The sequence below is a fragment of the Hippocampus bargibanti genome, linkage group LG22 (genome assembly GCF_051943395.1).
Source record: "Hippocampus bargibanti isolate YZ-2025 linkage group LG22, ASM5194339v1, whole genome shotgun sequence".
NCBI classification, from domain to species: domain Eukaryota; kingdom Metazoa; phylum Chordata; class Actinopteri; order Syngnathiformes; family Syngnathidae; genus Hippocampus; species Hippocampus bargibanti.
This window is the reverse complement of record NC_142755.1, coordinates 47,142-65,091: the sequence shown is the minus strand read 5'-3', so window position 1 is coordinate 65,091 and position 17,950 is coordinate 47,142. Positions and strand designations below refer to the sequence as shown.

Here is a 17,950-nt window from a genome sequence, read left to right as displayed (position 1 = left end):
CGAGCCACCGATTGTGTCAATCATCGTCACGCTGAGATCGAATGTGAGCAGGAGACGATATCCAAATGGAATGTTCCATCTGCATTGTCGGTTGGATTTGCTTTCCGTCTTCTGATCATAATAATAATAATACATTTGATTTATAAGCACCTTTCAAAACTCTCAAGGTCACTTTACAGTCACAGGATAAGTTTTTCTGTGGGTGAGCAGCGGCAGCCACACGCGCCAGCCTTCACTCAACCCGGAAGTAACTCAAATAGATAGAAAGCTAGCTAGCTAGCCAATAGATTGGATTGGATGTACCTCTATCCGTCTCGCAGAGGAGAAATGGACATTCCACAGCAGCAAAGCCGTGAAAGGTGATGAAAGCGTTTGGTTGGATCGCACCCATCTTCAATTCGAGCAGGCATCAATCGGAATTTGCGTCTCTTAAATTACACGGAAGAGAAAAAACACGCGAGCTACACGTGCACTCAAATCGCAGACTGTCATTCTGCTCATGACACCCTCGCTGTGGACTCGGCGCCAAAAAAATGGACACGCTACTTGAACATATCAAGTAAACGTTGAAAGGGAAGCACGGGATCAAGAAAAGGCAAATAGGAGACAAACGGGCCCGAGAAGACAACGACTCAAAGTGGCGCCCAGTTCATTCATCAGACTTTCAAATGGGACGAACTGAAGATGACGACGTAGTTCTTGTCAAATCACATCAACCCCCCCAGCCGGAGGGCCGAAGGAAGGGAGCGAGCCGGGAGAGCGAGCCGGGAGAGCGAGCCGGGAGAGGGCGGCCCGCACATGCTGTAGGGGTGGGTGCCATCTTTGCTCACGCCGCTCTTCTTCCTGGTCCTTCTCCGTGAGTCCCTCACTCGCTCCTTTGCCTCAAATGACATTTGGGGAGGGGGGGTAAGCTTTTGTGCTCAGGGCCCATTTTTTGATTTAGAACTGACAAATAGGCTGCGTCAAAATCACAGCACGTCAAGTCTGAAAAAGATTGGCCACGTGATCCAAAGCAAACACGTTTGTGTCACAAAGCAAGAAAGTTCCCCGTCCGTGCCCGGTGCATCTTATCTTAATTGCAAACAAAGCAACAAATAAAATCGAGAAAGAAAAGAGACCAAACAGCCTTGCGAGGCGACGCAACGGAGAGAAGGAATCCGAACAATCCTCAGCAAATGTTCTTCCCCCAATCTGTGGCAGCTGCGCAGACAAATCCAATTATTTGCCTCTCATTCTGCAAATGTCTCGTAATGGTTCGAGTGAGAAAGTCAACGAAGGGCCGCCGAGGGGAAACAAAAGGATGTGATTTGTAATTAACTTGAAAGGGGAAGAGGAAGGGCGAGCGACTTAGCAAAGCCATCTTTCATCCGCCGCGTCGGACCGCTCGCACACCCGCTCGCTTGTTTGTTGCCGCTCGCCTCCAAATGAAATGTCAACACATTTAAAGGCGCGCGCCTTACTCTTTTTATTGTTCATGAAGCCTCCCCACGCTTGTCCCGGCCGGGCCTTTTGCTTTTGCAGCATCTCGTCTTTTTGAAGATCAGCGCAAAAAGCCATCCGAAATGGGGAGTGCGCAATTGCAGCCACGTCCGAGTTTGCCACTCGGGCGTCTATCTCTGCTTGAAGCCACAAAGCACCTTGTGCAAATTGGGGGCGGCAACTCACAAACGCCACGCTTATCCCTTGTGAGGCCCGCCTTGGTCGATGGAGACTCATCTCCTGCTTCGCAGCGATGACAAGAATTTAGTTCGCTTCTCCAAATAGTTTTCATCATTTGTTTGGTTGACATTCTTCACAATTCAGTGACGACGTCCGCTAGGAAATGCCACGGCGATGAAAAAGTATGTTGATGCTGGCAATTGCTCAGACGAGCTTGGACGCGGGGATCTGCGAGAGGGAGGCGTGCCCCGCTGCGGGAGCGGGCGCGGCCACTCTAGCCAACCAATATGGCTCCTGTCATTCCCTTGAAGCGCGTCACTCAAGTGACTTGAAGCCCGCACTTCCGTGGCTGCGCCGCCGCTCAGTAAAAACAAAAATACGTTACAACTTGTACAATGCTTGGTGTCTATGATTATTTTCCACTTGTCAAATCCTCTTGTCAACCTGAATATCTGTGAGTCGGTTGCGCCTAGCTCTGTACTCTTTTCCTGACAGGGCGAGTGCCAGTGCGGCAAAAAGAAAACAAAAACGATCGGAGCCAACTACAAATATACGACAAATTGCTAAATAGCGCCTTGCCAGCTTTGTTGTGATCCTTATTTAGTCAGCCATATTGAGAACATTCAAATTGACATTGATTCGCTGCGACGGAAAAGCCAAAAGGAAAAGAAGATTGAGAACATTCAAATCAAGACCTTCGCGTGGACTCTTGGTTTCCGTTGGTTTCCGTTGACGAACGGTGCGGATGTCTTTTTGCTCACCTCTCCCGTGTGGACGATTTCTCCCAGCGAGCAGATCACGCAGGCGGTCCCGGAACCAAAGACCCGCTTGGGGCGGCCCTGCGTCAGAGCGCCGCGGAGCCGGGCCGTGTTCAAGTCGCGCTCCGTGACTTGAAACTCTCCCTTGATGTTGGAGATCCGATGTCCGATGGAGCTTTTCAGGGACGGCGTCCGGGTCGTGATTTGTCTTTGTGTTAACCGTCGCCCGGCGATGTCCAGGATGCTGTATCGGGTGATGCCCGGGAGGATGATGCCGTTCAGGGCTGGCGTCGCCAGCTCTTCTTCTGCGAGTCGCAAACGTAAGTAAGCCTCACGCAGATATTGCGCGTGTCAGCGTGGACTGACCTCCGTCCTCGTTGATCCAGTGGACAAAGAGATTCGTGGTTCCCACTTTGGCGATTTGACGGTCCTGGCCGTCCAGCCACAAAACCTGCCGACGGCCGCTGTCCTCCGCCTCGGAGTGCGCAGCCAGGGTTCCACCGTAGTTCCTGACAACTAAAAAAGAAGTCACGCCGCCTTCGTTTGTCAGATCAGATTGTAGAGGACAACGAGCATTTGAGGGTGCGGACTTCTCACCCTCCCATCTTGCAATCTCCAGTCCTTCCTTGCCAGGCCCGTGTCTACTTGGCGTCGGCCCACGAGGAGATGCCTTTTGGCGTGGCCTTCAAGAAAGAACCCGCCGGGCTCATGATGACGAAAAGCAAGGCTCGCCCTGGTTGATGCGCACCCAGGCACGGACGGCTAGGGGACAAAGACATATTCCTTCATGTTCGGGGATAACTTGTGAAAAAGGTACTTTTGACTTTTGACTACGCCGATTGATGTTCGAACGCCGAAGCAAGAATATCTCAACTATTTTGTTCAAACACCGATTTGTTCAAACGGTGAGGCGTTCGAGAACCGAGGTACCACTGTGTACTGTATTTGATCGTGAAGTTTTGTGTGTTCAAACTTACCTGCCAGACACGAGACGTCTGGACTGGATGCTCCGACAAGTCAAGACTTTTGGGCTTCGGGTGAACTTCGGTAGGTCTTGCGAAAAATATATTAACAGAAGTCCGGTCAAATATTTGCCTTGGAATTACATGTGCATAGGGCCTCACAATCGAGGTTCCGTTTTTTTTTTTTTTTTTTTTCTTCTTTTTTTCTGTCGTTTACGGAGACCGGAGCTGGCTCCCTAACTACAAAAGAAACATTTGGGATAATTTAAATTCGCCAGACTGCTTTGCTGTCTGACTGCACAATTTGCGTCACGTGTATTGGTTTGTGCTATTCATCAGCTGTGTAGATAGATAGGTGTTCTGTCGTCGTTTTAAAAATGCGTTGTTTTTGTTTTTCACACTTCTGAACACAAGGTGGCGCTGTATGCTTTCATATCTTTTCGGGGCCTACCTGGTTGTCACCAAGTTGAAAGGCGCATGCGCGAGCCGTGAAGCGGCCTTGCTGCTAATTTGCTCAAATCACTCGCGCTCGTTCAGGTGAAGAGACTTTGTGCAAACACTGTTTTATTTTTAAGATGTTTAAGATGGGGTTTGTTGTCATGCTTTTCAGGTTTGCAGTTGTATTTTTGCGTCGGTAAACCGCGTGTGTAAATTTGAAACTAAAGTGTTTCGCCTCCGACGTTCGGGTGTCACTTGAAATGGCAAATAGAGCAGTGACGTCGTTAATTGTTCAAGTGAATCATGTCCTCTGTTTGTCACATCGTTTCATGTCTCTTATGGAATGGTGGACTTTAATTTGGAGTGTCAACTGAATGACTTTTCATTAACCGCACCTGCTACCCGAAAAGCCTTTTTTTGCGTCGCTCATCGTTTTCTGCTCATGTTTATATTTTCTATCGATTGCTCGGTTGCACGGACTTGGCGTAGAAACGATTAAAACAGCTCCACTTTTCGAAAATTCCCAATTAATCCTAATTCCAATTGTTTTTGGTTTAAATGTCAACAATTATGTGGAATACCCGTATGTACCAGTATATAATTGACCTTTAATGCTATAGTCACGTCAATTCATTGTATTTTTTCAGGTTTTTAGCAGGGGTTGGGATTTTGTGTACTGGTGTGGGTTTTTGTTGACCAGGTGGAGACCCAAATTCTTTCCGTTAAAAAAGAGTAAACGTGGTTTACCATGCACGCGTGATCTTGTGTGGTCTTTCCATGAGTTCCATCTTCAGCTAGGGATTTGACCACCCGACTTGTCTTTTCCTAGACTCCAGCCTCAATTGATCATGGACTACTACCCGGTCCAGTCAAGGCGACGCCACAACCCGGTGGACAGCATCTGCCGCAAACTTCAAACCAACCGGTGGCGCGGTGACAGAGAGCCCAATAGCCCCTTCCAAATCCCCAAGCTGTCTTCCAACAGCTACGATAGCCCCCAGTGCGGCCTCAGGCGCAACCTGGAGGCCATTTTGAGGAAAGGGATCCACGGGAGCAAAGAGCAGAATGACGCAATGCTGACCAAGAGCCACTTTCCATCATTCGCGCCTCGCACGCCAGCAGACGACACCTCTCCCGGCCTCACTTACACCGTCACCGGTGCCCTTGTGGACCGCCAAAGTCTTGATCGGAGCGCAATCCAAGCATTCGGGACCCGTCAGAAGTATTGCTCCACTCCCACGGGACAGAACAAAGACTCCCCGTACTTCACGGTCAGCCGAGAGGGACCCCCCTCGCCAAAGTCGGAGAATGGAAGCGGCCAGCCCGCTCTGTCTCGCACCTTCACCCCAAGTCGCGGCACTTTGTCGTATGACCTGAACTTCAGCCCGGCCCACGGCGGGAGCTCCGCGGAGGGCGAGCTGTCCTACCCGGCCCCGGTTGTCCGAAAACTGTCACTGGGAGATGGAGGTAAGCAGGGAGCAATATTCCAGCTCGGAAGCGACACGCAGATTAGATGTTAGTGTTCTTTCAAAGGCCCCACCCCGAGATTCCTGACATTCAAGCACAAATGGATTGAGGAAGTTCAACTTTCCATTGCAAACAAGCAAAGTATGCTTATCCTAAAACAACTGGCGTTGAAGTATCCTGGACGCTTTTCTTCCTCAACTAGAAAGTGGGAAGCGCGGTGATGACGTGAAGATTGTCAGTCCTTCTCCGCATTCGTCACTGGAGGCGCAGTTGCGCATCATGTGCTCCTCTTTCCTCTCGCTTAGGAAACACGCCGGCGTCGGAGAGCCAAAACATGGCCGAAGTCAGCCTCATCTGCGAGGAGAATCTCCTCGACACCATCTTCCACGCTTGCGACACGCAACGACGAGGTAACGTCCACACGGTGCCCCGAGCTTCAATGGAGGGAGGGGGGTCGGGGGGTCGGGCTCCTGGTCCCAATGATTGTTTTCGCCGATTGACCAATGGAGTGTCTTCTTTCCGTTCTGCACGGGAGCATCGCGTCCATTTTTCTCATCCGCTTTATCCTCACGAGGGCGGCGGGTTGGAGCCTATCCCAGCTATCTAGGGGCAATAGGCGGGGCACACCCTGAACCGGCTGCCAGCCAATCTCAGAGCACACAGAGGCAAACGAGCATTCGCTCTCACACTCGCGCCAGGCGACATTTCAAGTGTTCGATCAGCCTGCCGCGCATGTTTTGGAATGTGGGAGGCAACCAGATCACCCGGAGAAAACCCACGCGGGCTCAGAAGAACACGCAAACTCCACATAGGGAGGCCGCAGCTCACCGTCGCGAAAAAGTGACCTTCACAATTTTCATCCTGATATCTGATGATGATGATGCGGCGGCGTATTCATCTGCCGAGCAGGATTTACTCAATTATTTATTTATTTTTTGTCCAATGGGATTGCCACTTGGCCATCTGCTATTTTAAGACTTGTTTTATTTCTATGATTTATTTATTGTTATTGTTCTTCCTCTCGTGTTTTGAATGCAACTTTTGTGTTTGTTTTTGCAGGTAAGGTGTACGTGTCTCACATTGTGGACTTTTTGCGGCACACCACCAGCCGCACCTCGGAGGACAAAGGCCTGGAGGAGCTGTGCAACATGCTGGATCCCGAAGGCAAAGACGTCTCCATCGACCTGCGCACGTATCACGCCGTCATGAGGGAGTGGATTGACGAGTGCCGCAACAACGGGTAAAGGAAGGAGGGCCATTCGGGGTGCCCGCTAACAGTCCAGTCTTTCACTTTGGCTCCTCTCTTGCTCACAAACAGTGAAGTGAAAGAACCATCACAAGATGCCCTCGAGGACTCCGTCACACCAACAGACAGCATTTCCGGTAGCTATTTGTCCTGTCGGCTGTTTTGTTTAGTTTGTTTGTATTTTGGGCGGCTTTTGTTATTCCTCTATGTTGTCGACACTGCGGGTTCCCTTTGTGCTTTCCATTGTAGGCGGGAGCTGCCTGCACCTCAATATGACCTCGGGAAGCTTGGAGGGTTTTGGAGGGGAGGCGTCGAGAGCAGAATTGTATGGCTCCGCCCCCCCCCCCCCCCCCCCACACACACACACACAATTACACAACCACAATGAGGACACTTTTGTGCTCCGATAGTTGTCTACAAACTGAATAGTCAACATCACAATCATGATAATGAAAATGATAGCAATAATAACCGTCATAATAATGAGCTTCTCTCCTCCGCAGTGAAACATCCGAGCTCATCCACTGCCTTGCCGACGTCCAGATGAGCAACCGGAAGCTCCAGGATGAGGTGAAGAAGCTGAAACAGGCAGCGGAGGGGATGGAGGAGAGCAACCAAAGGCTGGCGGAGGACAACGAGGAGCTACGCCACCAGAGAAGGGCGTGAGACGTCCGCTCGCAATAGCGCCGCGCTTCCAGCCGCCACGTCTTTCTTTTATTTTGTCGCTCTTCCGCAGCCACCAGCAGCTGATCCACAAAGAGAAGATGCTGCACGATGAAGTGGAGGAAATGAAGGCCACTCTGAGCTGCACGGAGGAAGTCCGGGCTCGCGCCTGCGCGCGCAGCAAGCGCGTGGTCAGCTCCAACTCGCGGCCGGCGCACCCGCACGGGCGCCACGGTGAAAAATGTCGAGCGGGGTGACCAAAATCAAGCCGCTTCCTTGTTCCTTCCTTCCAGGAGCGGGAAAACCAAGATCTGCTAGCGCAAGTTGCTTCACTCCAGGACCAGGTGGATTTTCGCAGCCGCTTGCAGACGAGAGCGCGTCTGTCGCGCCCTGACACTCTTTTCACGGCTTCGTAGAACTTCAAGGTTAGCGTGGAGATGGAGCAACTCCACAAGAGGATTGCGCAGCTCTCTGACATCAACCATGACCTTCAGGTGAACGCCATCTTTCTCTTTCTTCCCAGTGTGTCGCGCGACATTTCTACTCCGATTGTTCTGTCTTTATTTTTGGAAAGAAATGTTTTTCTCCATCAGGTGTGACTGAATAAAGGCTGCTGGGTTGCGTAATGGTGATGTCGTGGTTCCTTAGGTGCAGATTGACTCTTTGGATCCGGTCATCGCCGAAAAGGAATCTCGCATCCGAGAGGTCAGTGCCCCACGCAAGTTTGCCTGACGGATTTCGCCGGCCACCTGTCTGAGAGGTCTTGCCAAATGTGGACCGCCACATTTTTTTTCTCGGCTCTTTGCAGAAGAGCAGACAGATAGACGAGCTCAAGGCGGCAGTCGAGGAATACTCCTCCATCACGGATGTCAGTGCGACCATATCTATCAAGTATTCCAAACGGTTTTCGGCAAAACCACAAAAAAGGTGAGTGTATTTGCCGCTTTGTTCCAGTTACTGCGAGCGGACAAGAGCAAACTGGAGAGCCACATGCAGATGATGCATCAAGACCTTTTAGGGTGAGTTTGAACTTTTCACAGCATGGTCGAGCCTTTGAAAAAGGTGAATCTCATCGTTGTGCAAAGACATTGGTTGAACGGGGGTTCCCTGGACAAGGCAAAGGCCACGTCAATCACTCCGAGAACAAGGCGCAGTGGGACCACCACCCATTTGAGGAACTGATACCTGGCGTCCGTGCTAAATAAAGCATGCGTGGTTAGGCCTTGATCCCTGGGTAATGCGGCGTGCGCTCCCACTTGGACGAATTGTGATTTGACGGAAAATGCGATGGTCTTTTTACCGATTCCGGTTCACTGCGGCGCGATCAATTCGATCAATGTCAAACTCTCCACAGCACCGGAGTCTCGCTTTCGGCGGCCTTCGGGCTTAACCGGAGCGCTTCGGGATCGCTGCAGGCCGAGCTGGCTCTGGCTCAGTCGCCACCGGAGGTCAGCACTCGACCAAAGTGGCCAGCCGTGCACTGACCAATTCAATTGCTCAAGTGAGATCCACGCGTGCCTCTCGTCTCCAGGCTGTCGATGGCGTTGAGGATTTGTCCTCCCCGCTGGATGAGACCCTGGACAGAGAGGTGCTGCTGCCGATGCACGGACCCGGACCCGAGATCACGTCTCTGGAGTTCCGCAAACTGCTGAACAGACTGGTAATGGGCCGCAACTCCAGCCAGGGCTTTTCAACCATTCCTTCGCACAGTGCAAAACAAAAGCAAAAAAAGTGACAAAGCATATGAATTTTGGATCCTCAAACTACCGCAAATGTTTTTTTTTTTTTTACTTTGCGGTGCAAATGTTGTCATTCTTGCCATCTGTGTCCCGCAGAAGACTGATTTCGGACAAGACGCGGACAGCGTTGTGTCCACGCTGAGAACCCTCCTGAGCGAGCGTTCTGCGCCGGGGGGCATCGCAGACACCAGTCTCGAGGTGACTCTTTCTGTCTTGGCTATCTCGCACGCCGGTCCCGTCCAAAGCTGTTTGTTGTAGCGTGACCGCAGTCCGCTCCCCTTTTGGCCCTCCTCTTCCAGCCTTGTTGCCAAACTGCCTTCATTAGGCACGTTGGCCCATTCGGCAGGAAACCCGCAAATGGCAAGCGCGTCATTAGTTGGCGTGCCGGCAAAAGTCAGCTGACGGCCCTCCAAATAAACTGTCAGAGTGAAGTGTGCCCCGAGAGTCTTTCAACCCTTCGCCTTCTTCTCTTTCACCAGGAGGTGCGGGTTGCGCTCGAGGCCGCAAGACAAGACTGGGCCTTCAGCCTGGACCGATTGGCGCGCTACGCCGACTCCATGGAGAAGGAGCTGCTCACAATGGCCGGTCACGTGAGGAGGTCACGGACGGAGATCGTGCGGCCCTCAGTCAGGTCAGATTCGCTTTCCAGCTGAAAGAGGCCCGCGCGCATCATTGCGCTTGGAGCGGAGCCGACAATCCCGGGCTTCAGTCGCGCTATGTTTGGATACGTTAGCTTCCCTGAAAATGGCGTGTCTATCTTTTGCTTACTCGACACGCAATCCAAACAAAAACATAAAAACCTCCACTTTTGGAAATTGTAAAAAAACACCGTTAAGGCGACAGCGACGTGGGTTGAAAGGGTCGTTCCTGTAATTGGGTGTGCGCATGCTCGTGTGCATTGATGCGAGGGCACGCCTATATAAGAGAGTCACTGTGGCTCCGTCCCAGCCAGCCCGCAGACGCACGGCCAGACTGGACCTCCCAAACTTGAAGTGAAAAAGGGCTTCTTCCCCCTCCCCGGCCGGGCACACCGTCTTACACGACCAGGGGGGGAAATAGCCTTTTCAAATTGGCTCTGAGCCTCTTGTCTCGCGTTAGCACGTTTGTAGCTCTGTGGGGCGGGGGAGAAAAAAAAAGAAAAAAAAGTGAGCGAGCGAGCGATCCGCACCGGGTTCAGTTGGCGGACTGCCGTCGGCCACCCTGGGAAACAAAATGGGACACTGCATGGGCCTGCGCATTGGGTACTGCTTCGGAGGAACTCCCTCCATCTCCTGCATTTGCTTTGAGCGCTTTGCGTGACGGATGACCGCCGCGCGTGTTGCCGTGCAGGGTGCAGGATCAGGAGAAGCGCAAGCGGCAGCCGGGCGAGGAACTGGAGCAGCTCAAGACTTGTCAAGACGGCCCGGAAGCCTCGCGCCGGACGCCCGCGCCGGAAGAACAGGTCAGTTTGGAAAAGGAAAGGCCAGCTCGCCATTTTCCTTTGATGGCGTCCACCGATCGGTGTTCCACGTGAGGATTGTGTGGCGGGCCTCCAAACGTTGGCATCGTGGCGCCACGCACGCGAGCTCCACGCCCATTCCGATCCCGTCCCGTCAATACAATTTCATCTTGATTTGCTTTCAGACGGGGGAGGACCCGCAATGGGATGAGGAAGACGCCCTTCAAGAGTTCCTGAAAGGGGAAATTGACGCTCAAGCGCCCGACGGGGGAACGGACGACAAGTGGACGCTGGTGAATGGCCAAGGGGAAGCCGGGCACTCGTCCACTCCTGTGTCTGTCGAGCGACAATCTTCCCCTGGTGGACAGTGTCTGCCAGGTCAGAATGTTATTTATTTGATTTTTGTTTTGTTTTTTAGCTGTCACACGTTGTTGAGGTTTTCAACTCTTCAAGCCAAAATCTCCCCCGAGAGTGTCAAACTCAAGTCAGTCAGCAATTGAACCCCCGGGAAGGTGAGCTCGCGTGTCTGTGATCCAGCGGTCCAAGGGCACTCGGCCAACCTCTTAGCAGGCTTCACGTCCGCACGCGCACAAAAGCTGAGCAAGTTAGTTAGGGACCAGTCAGGGACCAGTCAGGGAAAAGCACCCCTACCGGCCTTCTATGGTGCTCGCGTGTGGAAAAGCGCCTTCGTCCAGGCCCTTCTATGGCCAGGTGAAGGAAAAGCACTTTGAGGCCACGGACTGAGCGCTAATCCCTTCCATCATTCCTCTCTTGCATGAGTGGCTGGCAGGCAGACCCTCGCCCTCCCCCAAAGAAAGGGGGGGGGGGGGGGGGCGAATGTGTTCACTCATGCCACTTTGGTAGTGGATGAAATTGCCCCCCCCCTTCGGCATGCTTCTTTTTCCAAACCTTGTGTGACCTTATACGGACGTCGGCGGGGCGTCCATCTTCACCTCTGGATGAATTGCACCAAAGTTCAATTTGACATTTCTTCTGCCTTGCCCTCGTGTGTTTTTCTTTGCAGAAACTTCGGAGCCGAGAGCAAATCATCGTTGTTTGCAGGTAAAATGGATTCTGAGATTGCACGGTGTGTTTGCCGCTCCCCACCATTTTGATTCAGATGCCCCCCCCCCCCCCCCCCCCCTCCCCCTGAACAATTAAAATGAGGGCTATTCACGTCGGCATCAAATAAGATGACCGCACCAAGAAATGAAGCGCTTGCATTTTTGAGGATTTTTGCATTGACTTGACGGTTGAGGAATCGTAAAGCCCTTCCGCAAGGCCGTCGCGGAAGGCGGCGCACGCGTGCTCACGTCCTCGGTCTCTTTTGGAACGTGGCGTCTTCTGGCACAAGTGCTTCTCTTTCCACAATGTGTGCCTGTCGTCGCTCGCATATCCAATTGTTTCTATTTCCAAAGACGTCTTGTGGTTTTTTCTTCTTCTCCAGGACGAGGCAGCGGTACGGCCGGACGCCCCCTCGCAAGCTGTCAGCTGCGAGCAGCCAGCGGCGGACGGCCCGCCTTATCCGTCCCACTCAGAGAGCCGCGGTAAGACCCCCGCAAACCCTCCCCGCCGCCTCCTCCTCTCGCTTTTGCTCGGTTGCTTGCTGTTTGTGGAGACATTCAGTCTACATTTCATGATTGTTTTTTTATGACGAATGAATGGACATGGACACTTTTTTTTTTCTTGCGCCTCTCTCTTCTTATTTTGGGTTTTGTTTCCAGAGGCAGAGACGGCATCGTCTGCGTCTGAAAGGGCCACTCTGAATATGAGCATCTCCTCAACAAAGACGCCTCCTCCAAGCGACAAGCAAGCAGATGGGGGCGCCCCTGCGAACAACAAGTGAGTGAAGACACAAATGACGACGCGTGGTCAGAATGAGATCCCGCTCCCATCCCATCCCATCCCATCTGAGCGTTTTGAGCGCCTTTCATCATTTCCCTACGACGCCACATTTGCCAGTCAAAGGCCGACTTTCTGCCTGCCTGCGGGAGGGCTGGCGTTGGCCGGAGAGTCCCTCCGCCGCCGCGCTTTGCATAGCGTCCGCCCGCCGACAAGACCAGAATGGCTTCACGCCAAAGTTGCTAAAATGGACGCTTGTGTGCGCAGCGCCCGTCCGGCCGACGAGGGACAAGACGACGAGGGCCACGCCGGCGGCGCCACGGTCAGTCCCGCGCAGGAAGTGCCAAAGGCGACGGCTTCCTCAAAGGATGTCTGCGCCGCACCGCTTCCTTTGTTGTCATTCCTCAGTGGCGTGTGCGCTTTGTCGGGAGGTGGTGCCATCACCAATGACGCAAATTGTTTTTGCTTTGAGGTGCTGGCCCAAAAGTCCTTTCACGTTGTGCGAGGGTTGGCGGGGGGGGGTCTCATATTCTCGAGACGACTGTCTGGGCTGCCACCTGCTCACCAGAAATGGCGGTGGCAGATGATCTATTCGATTCGTCGTGAACTTAATTTTGACACAATGAAGCGTTTTGATGGTTGGCCACGTTTGCGTTTCGTACAGTGAAAGTGTTGCGCAATATCCTGTTGCGTGGCTGAGCGCTCACCTTCCTCCATCGCGCCAATGTTCACACAAGCGTGTATGCGGGCGGTCCGCCTCCACCGCTTAGCAGCCTGCTTTCAGCTCTCGATGAAAACGCCGCGTTATGTAAGAATTTGGCCAAATGTCTTTTTCCGCTCGTTGCGGAGCTCCAAACGGCGCCGCATTGCAACGGGGCGCCTGCACTCCCTTTGTCAACCTTGCGCGGAAGGAGAACGTAACCCGTCTCGTCACTTCTTCAGAGCCCCGTCCCGAAGCGGTCTGCATCGAAGCCGTCGGCGGGGGACACGTAAGTGCCGTTGGCCTCCTTGGATCTCGAATTTTTTTTTGGGGGGGGGGGATTTGTGGCGGCAATGGTGACGGGCGCTGTGCTTCTCAGCGCCAGTCCGCTTCCCGTCTTGCTTGAAGAAGAGGAGAGCGCGCGGGAGGGCGACATGGCAGGTAGGAAGGCCGACTGAAGGCGTCTTTCCTGCCATCTGACCGAAAGCTTGAACGCGCCTCTCCCTCAAGGGGCGGAGTCAAGCGTGCCCGTGGTACACCACGGCCAATCGGAGAGCGACGTGACCTCGGGCTCAAGTAGATTGGAAGACAAAAAGCGGAAAGAGAAGAAAGAACTGGTAAAGTGAAAATGTGCTGCCTGCGTTTGAGTTGTTTCCAAACAAACGGAAGCAAGGCATGAAGTGTCTCGCAAGAAACTTGAAAAGGCCACTCGCTTAACTCGCAGGAGTTGCAAGACGCGGACGGCGCAAAGGTGGATCGGGCCAACCGTGAAACGTGTGCAACCGCCCGGGAAGAATGTACGTGTCTTATTTAAGCCTTTGATGCACTGTGACCTGATCACGTGATGCAATCATCCCGCTTATTTCCTCGCCAGGTGCCTCGTCCGCCATCCCTGACCTTAACGATGCACAAAAAGAAAATAAGCACGGGTGAGTCACTCGACGCGCTTGACGCATTAGCTGATGGGAAGAATGAGTGGCCTTTTCCTTTCCGCCAGCCCGTCAGCCGACGGCAAGGACGTTGAGGTGCGTTCCCGCCCGCCGCGTCGACAGTCGCCGTTCACGCCAGCGCGTCGTCGCGGTTTGTTCTCCGGCCCCGAAAATGACGGCCTCTTCTTTTCCAGTCCGACTTCCAGCGTTTAGCTCTGGGATTCAAGTGCGACATGTTTACCTTGGAGAAGAGACTGCGGCTGGAGGAGCGCTCGCGGGATCTGGCCGAGGAGAACGTCCGCAGGGAGGTGTCCAGCTGCCAAGGCTTGCTGCAGGTCACCGCATTTGAATGAATGTCGCGCTTCCGATGCGTCGCCGCTGTCCCAAGCGTGGAACTCGGGATCCCTTTGCCGCCTTTTCTGTTTGAGGCAACCGCAAATTAGCTTCGGCGTAATGCTCCTCGTGAGATCCACTTGGTCAACTTTTTTTTCTCCAAAGTGTCCGTCAAAGTTTGCAGCTCTCCACGTTGGAGCGTCTGATTGCGTGGACGCTCGTGTCCCCTCCAGGCGCTGACTCCTCTATGCGAGGACGACAACCAGTCAATGGAGATCATCCACAGGCTCCAGAAGAACCTGGACATCCTGGTCCAGTCCGTGAGCAGAGTTTCAAGTCGCTCGGAGATGCTCGGAGCCATCCACCAGGTAGGCCGGCGCGGCGCGTCTGCAAAGGGCTGAATGCGCACGCCCCCCATTGGCTTTTTTTGCTTCCCGGTCGCTCCGACGTCAGGAGAGTCGCATGGGCGAGGCCGTGGAGGCGATGATCCGGCACGTGGAGAACCTCAGGCGGGTGTACACCAAGGAGCACGCCGAGCTGCTGGAGCTCCGGGAGACGCTGATGCAGAACGAGCGGTCCTTCGGCTCGCATTCCCAGCGAGGTAGGCTCCTTGGAGTCGCCGTCGGCCTTCGAGCGCCGCCGTCCGCTGACCGAGCGCTCTGCTCCGCCTTTTGATCCAGAGGAATTCCGCGGCAAGAAGCCATCCACGTCTCCGTACTACAAGGTAGCGGGCGCGCCGCGCCGTCCAATACCTCCTTTGTATGCTTATCAAGTTGTGATGATGTCATCCACCACCACCGCCCCCCTCCGTGTACTCGTTCAGTCATCGGCCCGGCGGCTTAGCATAGCAGCGATCCCTCGTTGTGGAGGAGGCGACGTGCCCTCTGACATGGTGAGAGCGCACCACCTTGAGTCCATCATCTCTCCTCAAATAGCACACATTCCCATTGACTTGGCCAGTCGGAGGGAAAAAACAAAGCAAAGCATCTTTGCTTGCTTGGCTTTTAAAACATTCTCCATTGTTCAGCCACACGTGGACAAACATTCCATAGTTGGACATGGATATGGTTGCGAGCGGCGTCTTTGTCTTGTAACGGTGACGACTTGTCCGGCAGTTGTTGAGCGTTGTCCCGTCGGCCGTTTCAGAGCAACCAACTGGACGCTGCGGAAAGCCAAGAAGAAAGACTGACCAGGAGATCCCCGTGGTGAGCTGCTCAACTTCCTTTTGGCTCGCTCCCGTGTTGACGAGGCTGCTTTTTTGCAGGAATGCGGCGCGCCCCCCGCTCCAGCGCTTTGCTAGCTCTGCCGCCTGGCTTGACGCGGAAGGGCCTTCCGCGGTCATGCAGGGGTAAGAAAGGCGGCGCTTCACGCGGCCGGCGCCGGCTTAGTCACGCGCCGCCTCCGTTTGGGGTGCGAGGGGTGACCGCGGCGGCGTGCCCCCACAGTCACTCCGACCCCCAGCTGGAGGAGGTCCGGCCGGCAGACAAGAGGAGGTCCGGTCTCGGTCAGCTGGGTGGCAAAGTGGCCTCGCTCTTTCTGCCCCTCAAGACGTTAGTGCCTCTCCGAGCGCCGTTTTCCGCTAGCTCGTGGAAGGCATTCATTTCAATTGGGGCCGTTCCGGAATGGATGCTGGCGTTGAAGGGAGCAAAATCTTCCAGGCTCTTGTGAACTGGCCTTTGTTGACTGAATGCTTGTTTCCAATGTGGCGCGTGAATGTCAAGTGGCCTCTGTTTTGCGTTCTGTCCGTCAAGCTCCTCTAACGCGGATACAATCTTCTTTCTTTCTTTCTTCTTTGGGGAGCAAATCTCAACTTGACTCCTTTGGTGTCATTGAGAAGTCAGGACGAGCTCTTTGTCATGCTGTAAGTGTGGCCGAAGCGCTGTGAAATGCATGCAAATTGATGGCTGCCACTGGCGCTCCTGACTGGATTTGAAGCGTCAGTGGGCAAGGGCCGCCAGCGCTTCCTCCTCCGCTTGCCGTCCACTTTGTTCCGCCGCTGACGCTCAAGTTTTTCTTAGTTGTTCTTTCTCTCCGAGCGCTCGACCTCATCTGATGCGCATGCGCTCGCGCCGTTCTGCCCGGCACGTGGCTCATTCCTCTTGTGTTTTGTCACCTTGTTTCTTGGCTGCCTCCAACCGCTTTTCGCTGCACCCCATCCGGTCCCGGCTCCTCATCCAGCCCGCCGTCTCCCGAGCAAGGACTCTCGCTAACTCTGGCCCGCGGCTTGACTTCCACCCGGGCGACGGCCGCCGCGGTGGCCCGGGGCAGCGGGGGGCTTTGGCTCTGGTTGGCCATGGTGCTCATCCTCCTAGGTAAGATCTCGACGTCTCTTCTCAAAGCGTGCTACTTTGTTTCCTTGTATTTGCGCTTCACATTTTGTTTGAAAGGTCAAGGCCAACTGTGTTTACGCTCATCTTATGAGTGTTATATTTACACTCGGGTATGTTATGGCTGCATTCAATCTTTTGCTTCGGAACGATTTTAATTCCCTTTTTGGAGCAGCATGTTCATTTTTTTGGCTTAATTTTAAAATGACCAACGTTTTCACATTTTTTGGTGTCATCACTTTTGTCCGTGGACACCATTTTCCTCTCGTTCTTGTTGTTTTCCTCAAAATATGCCAACTTTGTCACCGTCTTTACATTTTTCTTCTCATGCTATGATGACTCTTTCGAGTTTGCTAGCTATCACCATTTTTGTGTGTAAAATGAATCAGATTATTTTGAGAGATATTAAGATGAACTAAGCTCCTTAATGTTGGCCTTGATAGCGGTACTTGGCGAGCCCATTTTTGGCGGGGTGGAGGTATGTTTGTTGCACAAGTTTGTGAATGTCGCTTGGACAAAACAATATTCGTACATGAAGCCAATTCTTCTTCTGTTGTGTTGGGTCATGTGTTTTCAAATCAGATTCCAATTCCCAGGCCGGGTCAAATTGACCCAAGTACGGTGGCCTTTCCCGTTTTGCCCGAGTCATTGGATGAAAATGAAAGGCGGTTGTTGTTGTTGTTTTGTTTGTCCGTGGTGTGGTGAAAGTGATGAGCGCTAACGGCATCTCCGCTTTAGGTCTCCTGGCCCTGTTGGCCAGCCTGGTGATGCAGCCCGCCGTGGACGCAGCCCCCGTGGGCACCGGAGACTCCTGGATGACCGTTCAGCAGCTGCTGTGGCCTTACGCGGGCCTGCGACACAATGGGCAACCTCCGGTTTAGTGGCCCCGCCCCACTTTTGGACCTCGGGTATCCGCTAGCGCCCTTGGTCTTCTCCACGTTTTCCCGTCCGCTTGGGAAGGCTGCGAAACGGTCAGACGGGTGACTGAGATTCCTTTGCGGGGGCGACTCTTAACCCGTCATGCTTGCCAAACCAGGCCGAGTGTCAGCCTGCCTGCGTGTGTGGCGCTGGCAACCTGTCTCGGCTGCCTGAGGCGCTCACTTTCTCCTTTTTCTTTTCAAGCAAACTTGCAAAGCGTTGTCCGATCATGTTGTTGAGTGCACATCCGCTTGAACCGTAGCGCAGCACAACGTTGACGGACACCCACGTCATGCACTTGAAGCTAACTACTCCTTTCTCGAATGTCGCCGGCAGACATTTTTTAACTTTTGCTGAACACTGCTCATCAAACATTTGGAGTGTTTTTCAAACTATATTTACGACCACTTTTGAAGTGAGTGACGTGTGCATTTATTTAATTGTGACAATCCCAACACCCAAGCTATTTTTAGCCCCTCCCCCCCCCCTTTGCTGTGGTTGTCCCCCTTTTCAACTTTTGTATGTTCCAAA

General features: G+C 53.3%; 2 protein-coding genes and 1 long non-coding RNA gene across 10 annotated transcripts in view; 2 read left to right on the top strand and 1 right to left on the bottom strand.

Moving 5' to 3' along the window:
* The window catches only part of LOC148881429 (uncharacterized), a 150,683-nt gene extending 148,096 nt beyond the window's left edge, over nt 1–2,587 (top strand). Inside the window, exon 16 of the long non-coding RNA XR_016113680.1 lies at nt 2,448–2,587. This is a non-coding gene — a long non-coding RNA (uncharacterized LOC148881429). The remainder of the gene's footprint in view (nt 1–2,447) is intronic.
* bcat1 (branched chain amino acid transaminase 1) overlaps nt 1–3,531 on the bottom strand; it is an 18,502-nt gene extending 14,971 nt beyond the window's left edge. The window contains exons 1-3 of the mRNA XM_088989321.1: nt 3,524–3,531; nt 2,784–3,100; nt 2,421–2,722 (exon numbers count right to left, since the gene is read on the bottom strand). Coding sequence (XP_088845447.1) covers nt 2,421–2,722; nt 2,784–3,100; nt 3,524–3,531 — 627 coding nt within the window. The remainder of the gene's footprint in view (nt 1–2,420; nt 2,723–2,783; nt 3,101–3,523) is intronic.
* irag2 (inositol 1,4,5-triphosphate receptor associated 2) lies at nt 3,089–17,950 on the top strand. 8 transcript variants are annotated; one of them, XM_088988881.1, is made up of 41 exons: nt 3,089–3,230; nt 3,402–3,464; nt 4,647–5,284; nt 5,590–5,694; nt 6,344–6,524; nt 6,603–6,667; nt 6,780–6,855; nt 7,034–7,192; nt 7,267–7,384; nt 7,487–7,537; nt 7,610–7,687; nt 7,842–7,898; nt 8,002–8,061; nt 8,148–8,212; nt 8,548–8,641; nt 8,725–8,853; nt 9,029–9,130; nt 9,412–9,563; nt 10,262–10,373; nt 10,556–10,663; nt 10,789–10,882; nt 11,395–11,432; nt 11,818–11,917; nt 12,095–12,212; nt 12,480–12,534; nt 13,155–13,201; nt 13,292–13,353; nt 13,423–13,529; nt 13,637–13,709; nt 13,787–13,841; nt 13,910–13,937; nt 14,036–14,176; nt 14,408–14,542; nt 14,628–14,775; nt 14,855–14,898; nt 14,998–15,066; nt 15,321–15,379; nt 15,439–15,522; nt 15,620–15,724; nt 16,353–16,486; nt 17,240–17,947. In XM_088988881.1, exons 3-41 carry the CDS (start codon nt 4,666–4,668, stop codon nt 17,380–17,382), a joined length of 4,170 nt encoding a protein of 1,389 aa, XP_088845007.1. In that variant the 5' UTR covers nt 3,089–3,230; nt 3,402–3,464; nt 4,647–4,665; the 3' UTR covers nt 17,383–17,947. The 8 variants fall into 8 exon arrangements, with proteins under 8 accessions (XP_088845007.1, XP_088845008.1, XP_088845010.1 ...); XM_088988882.1 differs by lacking the exon at nt 3,402–3,464 and having other exon boundaries at nt 3,090–3,230; XM_088988878.1 differs by lacking the exons at nt 3,089–3,230; nt 3,402–3,464 and adding an exon at nt 3,592–3,916 and having other exon boundaries at nt 7,848–7,898; nt 17,240–17,948.